The sequence below is a fragment of the Lipotes vexillifer genome, unplaced genomic scaffold (genome assembly GCF_000442215.2).
Source record: "Lipotes vexillifer unplaced genomic scaffold, Lipotes_vexillifer_v1.1 scaffold500, whole genome shotgun sequence".
Classification (NCBI taxonomy): Eukaryota; Metazoa; Chordata; class Mammalia; order Artiodactyla; family Lipotidae; genus Lipotes; species Lipotes vexillifer.
In genome coordinates, this window is record NW_006778765.1 from 1,742,096 (window position 1) to 1,752,652 (window position 10,557).

The 10,557-nt window shown below is 53.0% G+C and overlaps 1 protein-coding gene across 2 annotated transcripts in view; it reads left to right on the forward strand.

Annotated features, from left to right (window-relative positions):
* The window catches only part of NISCH (nischarin), a 43,689-nt gene that overhangs the window by 8,743 nt on the left and 24,389 nt on the right, over positions 1–10,557 (forward strand). For both annotated transcript variants that reach the window (XM_007451860.1, XM_007451861.1), the window contains exons 4-12: positions 2,521–2,569; positions 3,589–3,752; positions 4,129–4,224; positions 5,527–5,622; positions 6,840–6,992; positions 7,989–8,057; positions 8,568–8,753; positions 8,908–9,036; positions 10,206–10,319. In XM_007451860.1, coding sequence (XP_007451922.1) covers positions 2,521–2,569; positions 3,589–3,752; positions 4,129–4,224; positions 5,527–5,622; positions 6,840–6,992; positions 7,989–8,057; positions 8,568–8,753; positions 8,908–9,036; positions 10,206–10,319 — 1,056 coding nt within the window. The remainder of the gene's footprint in view (positions 1–2,520; positions 2,570–3,588; positions 3,753–4,128; positions 4,225–5,526; positions 5,623–6,839; positions 6,993–7,988; positions 8,058–8,567; positions 8,754–8,907; positions 9,037–10,205; positions 10,320–10,557) is intronic.

The following is a 10,557-nucleotide window of genomic DNA, read 5'->3' on the forward strand; positions in this document are numbered from 1 at the left end:
CAGCAGGATTGGGTGGGGTGTGGGTGGGGTTACCTGTTCCCACAGGTGACCTCTGAGCAGAATCTACAGGAGCTTAGACTGGGGCCCACTGCCCCCCCCAACCCCATTTCCTCCTGGCAAGGGGCTGCTCACCTTTGCGCACAAGGCCACAGTTCAGCCAGAGCACCCTGAGGAGGCAGAGAACATGCTTCTCTGAAGATACCTGTGCTCTAGATTTGTGGGCTGAGGCATTTCTTTGTTCCTCTTTGATTAAGGGTCTCCCAAGGCGAGGAAGGTCAGCCTGGGAAACTAGACAGCGTTGCCACAGGGCACACTTCCTCTGGCCCAAGAGCAGGGAAAGAAATCGTTACATAGTCTGCTTTTTAGATTGTTCAGAAGTGGAAACATGTTCTTTGCTTAGCATGAGCCCTTGGCTCTCACTGTCTCCGGGCTTTCTGTGTCTCTGGAAATCCCAGCAGGGCTGGTGTTGACGGCAGCTGCCTGGAGAAGTGTAACTTTGAGGGTGAGGGTTGTTGGGCACTAAGGGTGGACAGGGAACCCTTTTCCCACGTGAGACCTTCTAGGAGCCTAGTGTCAATAAGGGGCTGGAGAGGCTGGGCAGCTGCTCTTGGGGATTGGAGGTGGGTGCGGATCAGGCCTCTGGGAGCCGCTCAGGAATCTGTATCTTTTAAGGCTGTCCAGGCGTTCTGACTACAGGCAGGATGGGGAGGTGCTGATCTGAAGACAGGGCTTGGTTCTCAAAGGTGGAGGTAGAGAAATGAGCCTTTGGGTCGTTCCTAGGTCTTACTGATCTTCGGTTCTTCACAGCAGCCAAGGAAAAGGTAACTGAGTTGTTGCGAGAGAGTGAAGTTGAACTTCGCAGTGAACTGATGCCTTCTCCTCTCACTGGCTGGAGCCTCTCCTGCTCAGAGCCTGCTCCGCCCCTCTGGTGGCCATTTTACATTTGACCCTGTGTCTTGCCAGACTCTGAGCCCCTTAACGCTGGAGCTGTGTTTGCTTATTTTTCTCCCTTTGGCTTTTTGTTCATGTGTGAGAATAAGGGGAAGTTATTCTCATATTATATATAAATTGAATTTCAAGCAGATGAAATACACGCATTTTATTTTTAACAAATACCTTAAAATACTAAAAGGAGAAATTAGGGGAATGTTTTATAATCTTGAGATGGGGGAAGAGTTTCCAGAAATGACAAAGGAAAAGAATCACAGGTTTAAAAACATGAACTTGCCAAACCTCTCTCTGTCAGGAGAAACAGGGTGAGTGTAGGTAAAAGGCATACACAGACAAGAAGAAGATATTTGCAGCACATAAACAACATGTAGAGTATCCTTTATGTATAAAAGGTAAGGAAGAGACGAGCAACCAAGAGAAAAACAGGAAAAGGACATCGTGTCTCCTGCAACCTGGTACCTTTTGAGTCCGGTAAACACGTGAATTGCTTGTCCTGGTGGCAGAGGTGTTCCTGTGAGTTACAAAGGCGATTGTGCAGCCTCCATCTGGACCTGTTTATGAAAGTCCGTTTGGCTGCCATCTGTCAATTAGTTAACAGTTCTTGCCTGCACGATGTGGGGCTGCGGGCCCCAGGGCCCTGCCAACCCCACGGCTACACCACTGAAATGCTGAGGCAATTGGTTGTGAACAGAGAGGATTCAAGACCAAGTGCTTGGGAGTGGGGCTCTGCTAGTTTCTAGTCATGTAAAATTGAGAACTACAGCACCTGCTCATCTCAGTTTGCTTACCTGTGAAACAGGATTCAAAATAAGGGCCTCCTGGCCTAGGGCATTGGGAGGACTGAGCAAACCTCTGGGTGGGGAGTACTCAGGCCATCGCCCGGTGTGAATTAGGACCCCAGCATGTTAGCTGTTTACTATGACTGAAGCCTTGTCCTTGTCGTGCCTCCTTTATCCCATCACTCTAAAAGGAAATCCTTTCATGCCTCTTTCTCATGACCCTGGGCTGAGTGGTGCTGGTGCAGGGCTTGAAGGGATGGGCACAGGAAGAGAGTGGGCGCTTTCTCTTTCCTAAGGCACCTGTGGGACATGAATGTCAGTAGAAATGGTCCCTCTCAGGCAGGGTTATCTCTGGGAGGCCCTTTTTCCCAGCAGGGTGATGGGAGCCTCTTTTCGAGAAGAAACAGGACTGTCTCTCTACCGTGCGTCTCCTAGGAATCCTCCAGGGCCAGTCTGGGGAGCTGCTGGCTTCCCAGCCAGCTGTTGACATGGCCAAGCTTTACAGCCTCCCGGGCCTGGTGTTCTCAGCCAGTGCCTGAGTGGCCTTGGAGTTGCAGTGTTAGTCTATTCGGTTCTCCTTTGGAGGAGACATTTCAAATGTCCCTTTAGCTGGAAATATTGTTTACCTTTCTGAGCTCTTTGATTCATTTTAGTTTATTCTCTCCATTTTGTTTTACTTTCTGGAGAGCTGGCATTGCAACAGCAGAGGGGGTCGATAGCAGGGAATGTGCAAGTCCCAGTGACTGGGAGCAGGTGGATTTCCTGACTGTGGGTTTTGTTTTCTCTGCAGGAGATTAATGGCATCACTGCAGCACTGGCTGAGGAACTCTTTGAAAAAGGTATATGACCAGGGGTCCTTGAAATACTGGGTGCAACTTGCCCAGCCCTGTTAGGCAGCCAGGGGCCCTGGGTGGCACAGAACTCCATCAGTTGCTCTGTGCCAAGTGAGTCCTAACCAGGGCCCACCTCCCTGGGGTTGCTCAAATCCCTGGACCTCGTCCACAGCCAGGCCTGCCCACCTACCTGTTCTGCAGGTCTGAGGAGCTGTATTCTTCACCTTAGGACCCCCGGGTCCCTGTGTCGGGGGCCAATCCCAGGCTCAGGGTATATTCCAGGGCCTTATGGTGGAGTTCTGGAAGGTGGGTGGCATGCTGCCCTTTGCACCGGGTCTGTCCTTGCCTAAAAAGATTCCGACGGCAAACAGAAGCTGACTTAGGGTCGCGGCCCTGCCAGAGAGCACAGTAACAGTAGCTAAGATGTAAAGAGTGCTTGTGGTCTAGCCTTGCGTTTGTATCTTACTGCCTCCCCGCAGGAGGGCCAGAGAAGGACATTGAGGATAAGAGGCCCAGTTACCTGCCTGAAGGCAGGTAACATGGTTGGAAGGAACATGGTTGGAAGGAGCAAAATGAGGACCAAATGCCAGTCTGTCTGGCTTGGCTCAGAACCCCCTCCTGCTCTCAGACCCTGTACTGTGCTGGCACCTTAGACCTCACCTAACGTTAAGACACCTGCATCTTGGAGGTTGCAGCGTGGGCCCGATGCCCACAATGCTGCCTGCATCAGCTTTTTCCTGGCCCAGTGCCTCAGATTTTTAACTCAGGGAGGTTCCCCAGCTGCAAATTCCCGTGGCTCTTCCCTCCTTTGTAATCACGTGTCCTGGGTCTCCCCTGCATGCAGTCAGCTCAGGAGGGGGGCCGCTCCTGCATTCTCAGGACCATGGCTTCCTCCTGACTCGGTGCATCTGATGGGTGCTGGCCAAGTGCTTGTCCACTGTTGGCCAGGTGTGCCGGTGCCCTGGCCACACAGTGGGGCTGGGGCTGGGGCTCAGTGCTCACCCCACGGGCTATGGCTGTTGCAGGAGAACAGCTCCTGGGGGCCGGCGAGGTCTTTGCCATCAGGCCCCTGCAGCTGTACGCGGTCACCGAGCAGCTGCAGCAGGGAAAGCCCACGTGTGCCAGCGGGGATGCCAAGACTGACCTGGGGCACATCCTGGACTTCACCTGTCGCCTTAAGTACCTTAAGGTAAAGATGGGGCAGCTTGGTCGGGGAGAGCTACTCAGTCGTGGGCATGCACCTCCTAGCCTGGCAGTATGGGTATGTGGAGACTCCGTGGGCCCTGAGGGAAGGAAGGCTGCATTTGGTGATCTTGGCACTGTGCTTTCAGCTGTGAGCACCAGGGGGCAGTCGTGAACCAACGGCCCCTCGCTTTAAACCTCCACTTTAGCCTGCTTTGTTGACCGTGGAAGTGGTGAGTGGGAGTACATGCCCAGCCTGCCTCTCAGAGCCAGGCGAAGCTTCGAGTGCGGTTTGGTAGTTGCTGTAGCACCGCCCTGTGAACATGGATGGGAAGTGGTTGTTACAGCAGCATCTCTAATTCAAGCCATTTATTTGGCTGTAGGTTTCTGGCACAGAAGGACCTTTTGGGACCAGCAACATTCAGGAGCAGCTCCTGCCTTTTGATCTGTCAATATTCAAGTCTCTTCATCAGGTGGAGGTAAGGCCCAGGGCCCCTGGAATGCAGGCGGGGCTGAGCCCTGTGCAGGATGGTCTTGCATTCTGACCATCCTATCTTTGGCTACAGAGTGTTCCCAATGTTGGATGTCTGGATTTAATTGTCAGGCACTGTTGCTTTTGTGTTTGTCAGTATGTGGCAGATTCCATTTAGGTAAGTTAGGCCCATCTGAAGGCGGAGAAAGAGGGGCTTCTGTTATTCTTGGCTGGTCTCCATGTCCCCACCCCTGCAGCATTTGGACAGGATGGAGCACTAGTGCCCAGCTCCTTCTGGGCTTCCTCATTGTGCGAGTTGAGGTGCTGGGAAGCCATCCTGAGGGTCAGGCAGAGCCAATTCCAAGTCTTTGTCTCCCAAGGCAGATCAGCAGAGGGTTTGGAGGGTCCTCTGCTCTCTGGCATGCCTACACCTAACAAGAAATACTTTGCATTACTCACTGCTAAACTCCTGGGTTCACAATGCCAATTTTGTTACCACTTTTTAAATAAATGAGAGGGGACTCAGTAATGAATAATAAAAAATTTCTCATCTCAGCAATGAGAAATCAGTGCTTTTGTGTTCGGCCCTGTGCCCCATGTCTGATGTTCACTCCTTGATGGAATCTTCTCAACCATGTGAAGTGGGCACTTGTATTCCCATTTTACAGTTGAGGAAACTGAGGCTTAGGGAGGTAAGGAAGTTTGGCCAGGATCACACAGTTAACGAGGGGGAAGCTGGGATCTGAGTTCAGCTGAGTGTGGCTCTGCAATGTGCTGGAATTGTCTCAGAGACCTTGAGGGCCATTCCCTTGATGGGCATTTGTGCCTCGATCAGCACAGGTGAGTGGGGCTGGGAAGTGAGAGGAGTGCCTGGCTGGGCAGGCTGAGGCTCTGCCGGGTGGGGTGTGTAGCACTTGGGCAGGTGGCTTGAGGGAGGGTGCTTTGGCCTGTACCCCTCCCTCCTCCTGCAGGGCCGCTGAGGCCAGTGAAGCGAGGCCGGTGAAGTCATCGGCTCTCCAGCTCTGGTGTCCCTGGCCCTCACTTTGTGTCCAGCTGCCAAGCCCCAAGCAGCCCTTCAGAGAAAATGGAGTTCGTGGTTCATTATCTCGTAAGCTACTTCAGAGAATGTTTAGTTAACACTAAAAATTGAGGAAAGGAGAGGCTTAGGGTTTAAGTCACCGCCTGTCTCGAAGGATTCGGGGTCACCGATGGTTGTGCTCCTTTTGTGTGTGGGTGATGAACACCCACTTCCCGGGACTTCTGGTGGAGCAGTGATGCCGCTTCTGAGACGTAGCTGTTCTTGTTCCAGATAAGTCACTGTGATGCCAAGTGCATCCGGGGACTGGTCGCGTCCAAGCCCACCTTGGCCACGATGAGTGTCCGCTTCTCAGCAACTTCCATGAAGGTAATTGCAACCTGTTACCGCCCAGGGTGCTGTCTGAGGGGCAGGGTCCTGCACTATGGTCTCCCCATGGAGGATCATGCGAACTCTGCTGCCATCTGTCAGGAGCCAGAAGCCAGACTTCCTCTGGTCAGCCGCACACTCATGTGGGACCTCCCAGTGCTCGACGGTCCCTGGGACACTTCAGTCCAAAATCAACACTGTTAAACGAGAGATTTTAAGGAACTGGGTAACCCCTCCCCATGGAAAAAGCCACTGTTTTTTTTAATATTGTTGAATTAAATTGTTGAGCAGCGGCAAGCGTCAGAACATTTATTATGTGGACTGATAGAAATGTTTCTCTAAACACGAAAAGCCTTCGTGTGGCACTCGTTCGTATCTTGTTCTCAGTGGACTTGAGTAGACAGGCCAAGTTGTGTATGCTGGGCCCTGTTGTTTGTATGTGAGTGACACAAATATGCAAACTGAGAGTGTAAGAGTTCTCTCTTTTTATGGGTTGCATTTAGTAATGTTAAAATTCTTCTAGAAAGAAACATTTTGGCACTTTTAGAACTTAGAGTGTCTGATCAAGATTTGGGTTTGGTGAAAAGTCTTTGTGTTGAGGCTACTGGCTGAAAGGAGGAGGCTTGTGTCAGGCAGCCTTGCCCCTCTGGGAGGCACTCCCTGCTGCCTGGCTCAAGGACCCCAAGATGATCCATTGAAAGAGGAGAGGTCTTCTCAAAGGGCATCAGAAATCAAAACGAGGAGGCCTGCCTGCCTCCCTCCCCTTGGATGGTGCCCCTGTGCTCTGTGCTGCTCCCCTGTCTCAGGTCTGCTGGATTTTACCTTGTAAAGTAATGGTTAAAGGGCCTACTGTCCACCACGGGGACCACAGTGCCAGCTTGTAAAGCACAGTTGGCTGGGAACACTGCAAATTCTGACCTTCAGTCTCTGAGATTTAAGCCAGAAAAGGCATCACCATATAACGAAGCTCTTTGGAGCTGGAAAAGCATTTGCTCAAGTAGGGCCAGAACATATTCCAAGTGGCTGTTATGTTTCTGAACTCTTCAGTTATTTCACAATCATTTCAAGGCATATGAACCAAAAGCCCCATTTTGATGCAAGTTCACTTCCACATACTAAATATGCTCCAGCCCTTCCTGAAATTTTGCAACGATTGTGTTCCCAGTCAGTGTTGCATGAGGGCCCACGTGTGGTGTTCACCAGATGTTCTTACACAGGAAGTCCTCGTTCCTGAAGCCTCAGAATTTGATGAGTGGGAACCAGCAGGCGCAGCCCTGGAGGGCACTGTGACTGCCATCATCCCCATGTGGCAGGCGCTGACCGCTCTGGACTTGAGTCACAACAGCATCTCTGAGATCGATGAGTCTGTGGTACGCTCTCCACGGCCTGACCAGACCCTGGGGTTGGATATTTAACCTGGCTTTTTCTAGAAGGACCACCGAAAACCTGTACCCAGCACTCTGTACATTACCTGTAATTTTTAAGTTAATTTCAAAATGGGGTTATTTAAACGAGGTGAGGAGTGCTTAGAACCAAATGAAGTGTATTAATTGCATGTACATTTGATAGAACAGAAACACAGTAAGTGGTGAAATTTATTCCCAAGGAGTGTAGCAGAAAAATCAGTCTGTAGGTTTCAGGGACTTCCCTGGTGGTCCAGTGGTTAAGAATCTGCACTTCCACTGCAGGGAGCACGGGTTTGATCCCTGGTCGGGGAACTAAGATCCCGCATGCCGCGTGGCACAACCAAAAAAAAGAAAGGTTCCAGATGTCCCCATGTAAGAGTGACATCCAGATGGTACTTGGGCAGTAGGACTGTGATTCCTGTACTTGTGCCTCTCAGTGGGTGTGGGTAGAGTTGAAGGACACACCTCCTTCTGTCTGCAACCTTGCCATTTGTCTTTTTTTTTTTTTGCGGTACGCGGGCCTCTCACTGTTGTGGCCTCTCCCGTTGCGGAGCACAGACTCCGGACGTGCAGGCTCAGCAGCCATGGCTCACGGGCCTAGCCGCTCCGCGGCATGTGGGATCTTCCCGGACTGGGGCACGAACCCATGTCCCCTGCATCGGCAGGTGGACTCTCAACCACTGCGCCACCAGGGAAGCCCCATTTGTCATTTTTACAAGCCAAGTGTTCCGTAAAAACAGTGGGTCGTGCTCAGCACTGGAGTCCCTGTGTTATGTGTTCCTGAAGACGTGCTTCTGGGTGGGCACTGGGAGGTGTCACGTCAGGGGCCCCGCACAGATGGCCAGCCCAGGAGTCTGTGGTCAGGAGGAAGCCTCCCAAGTTGTCTGTCCACCATGTCCAGGGGCCATGTGGGGTCCAGCTTCCTAGGATAACGTCTTGTGTTATCTTTTCTTTCACAAGAAACTGATTCCAAAGATTGAGTTCCTGGACCTGAGTCACAATGGAGTGCTGGTCGTGGACAATCTGCAGGTAATTTGTGTCTTTGGAGACCATCATTGCCTGCAGGCTTCTTACAAGGTCCCATTCTGCTGAGATGCAGCCTTGGGAGTTTGGCCGTACTTTGGGGTTTCTCTCATGGGTCCTCGAAAGGTGTCTGCGTGCACCAGAGGTTTGTAAAGGCAGGGGCTACTGCCCTTCCCTTTGGGTCCAAATGATGCACACTGAGCGTTTGTTGCTCTAGTTCCCCCAAATTAGAAAGGATGTGTAAATACAAATCGAGCATGATGAAGATGACGTGCCTCCATTGTGAAGACAGACAGTCTCATTTTCAAAGCTTGTGCCTACCCTGTGGGCCATGCTGCCCGTGCGGGGGATGCAGCTGGGCTGTAACCTGTGCAGGGAAGAGGGATTTCCCTTCGGAATAACTGTCAGAGGAACTGGTCATTTTAGGTTGGAAGGCCCATCACACCCTTAATGTCAGTCCCCTTTCTTTGGAGCCTTGACCTTAACCACTTTACTCTGTTCTCAATGCTGCTGCAGCACCTGTACAACCTCGTGCACCTGGACCTGTCCTACAACAAGCTCTCCTTCTTGGAAGGGGTTCACACCAAATTGGGGAACATCAAGACTCTGAACCTGGCAGGCAACCTCCTGGGGAGTCTGAGTGGCCTGCACAAGCTGTACTCCCTGGTCAACCTGGATCTCAGCGACAACAGAATCGAACAGGTGAGCTGTGCCCCAGAAAGGTCTTGGGGTTCTGGAGTGGCTGTGCCTTGGCGTTGATCACTTTAGCGAGAATGGTGGGCTTCCTTTCTTTGACTGTCAAGTGTGTGGTCACCTTGCTGAAGTGTTAAAGAAGGGACACGGGAATGCCTTGCAGATGGAGGAGGTCAGGAGCATCGGCAGCCTCCCGTGTCTGGAGCATGTGGCTCTGCTGAACAACCCTCTGAGCATCATCCCTGACTACCGGACCAAGGTTCTGGCTCAGTTCGGAGAGCGGGCCTCGGAGGTAAGCTGCTCGGGGAGGGGTCAGCTGGAGGTGACATCCGCTTACGTATACTTGCCTGATTCAGAAGGCCGTCCTGACCCTGAGGGGCCTTTCAGATCTGGGAAGACCACTGCCTCCCCAGGAAAAGGTTCCCTCCTGCATCTCCTCTTGGGGGCCACTGGCTGCCGTGCTTCCTCAGTGGGCTTCCCCTCACCTCTGTCAGAGCTTCAGGTCGGGGTGCTCCCCAGGAACCAACAGGCACAGCCTGAATGTGGAGGGACTGCCTTCAATTTGTTAAAAAGTAATGTTCATTGTAGACAAGGGTCAGGAATAAGATCTGAAATAATTTCCTGGACAACCTCTGGCCATAAAGTCTGACCATAAACCTGAAGGGTTTGCCCACCTTGGCCAGTGTCACCCAGCCCATCTGCTGTCTGCCAAGTGGCCGCCTGCTGCCCCGCCAGCCCAACAGGTCCGCCTCCAGGTTCACCTGTCTCCTCAGCCTCAAGCAGGCTCCCTCCAGTCTCCCCAAATCCCAGGCTGGAAGATACCTGGGAGTCTGTTTGCATCCTCCCCCCAACCCCTCCCATCTCTTTTCAGCCCCAAGTGCACCTTTCTCCACACCGTCACCGAGACAACATTCACAAGATGTCACCTCCTCCCCTCCCTGGCTCCCAGGCCCTTGGGACCTTCCCTCATTTGACCACACTGCTGCTCCCCACTGCCTGCCTGCTGGGCCACAACTCCCTCCTGCACTTGCAGGTGGCGTCCCTGCCCTTCTGCCTCCTTCCCATGCCTTTGCCCTCCCAGTTCCCCAGCCCAGAAGGCCCTCCCCTTGCTCTTTGCAGATCTGAGTTCTGCCATAATTGGAGGCTTAGTTCAAGGCACCAGCTTCCCCCCCTCTCCCAGCCACCCCAGAGGCCTTCGCAGTGGCCCCTGCAGCCCTTCCTTCCTTTCCTGGAGAGGGACTCCAAGAACTGGGCTAGGCAGTGTGGGACCTCCCTGGGCCACTCCAAGGAGCTCCCAGGTCGCTTCCATGGGTGGCGAGGAGCTCACCTCCCAGCAGGCTCGGCCTCTGCAGCCTTCTGTGTCCTCACGGGGCCTGGCCCACCCCTCGGTGGGACCCTGCCATTCTGCTCCCTCCATGCTTGCCAGCACATATGCTGATAGCCATTTTCTGGACACTGTAGGTCTGTCTGGACAACACAGTGACCACAGAGAAGGAGTTGGACACGGTGGAAGTGCTAAAAGCAATTCAGAAAGCCAAGGAGGTCAAGTCCAAATTAAGCAACCCCGAGAAGAAGGTGGGTCTTTGTGTGGGAGGTGGGAGGAGGGGTGGTGAGGAGCCAGCCGGGGAAAGAACTGGCTTGCAGTGGAACTGGGCCAGGGAGCCCTCCGGGCCATGGAGTCCTGGCTGCACCCCCCGCCCCCCAGGCTGCATGACCCTGGGCTTTCACGCCCCCTCTGTTCTCGTCTGTGAGACGGGGGTCGCGATAGGACTTGCCGCATGGGGTTGCTGAGGGTTGGTTAAGATCTCTTTCC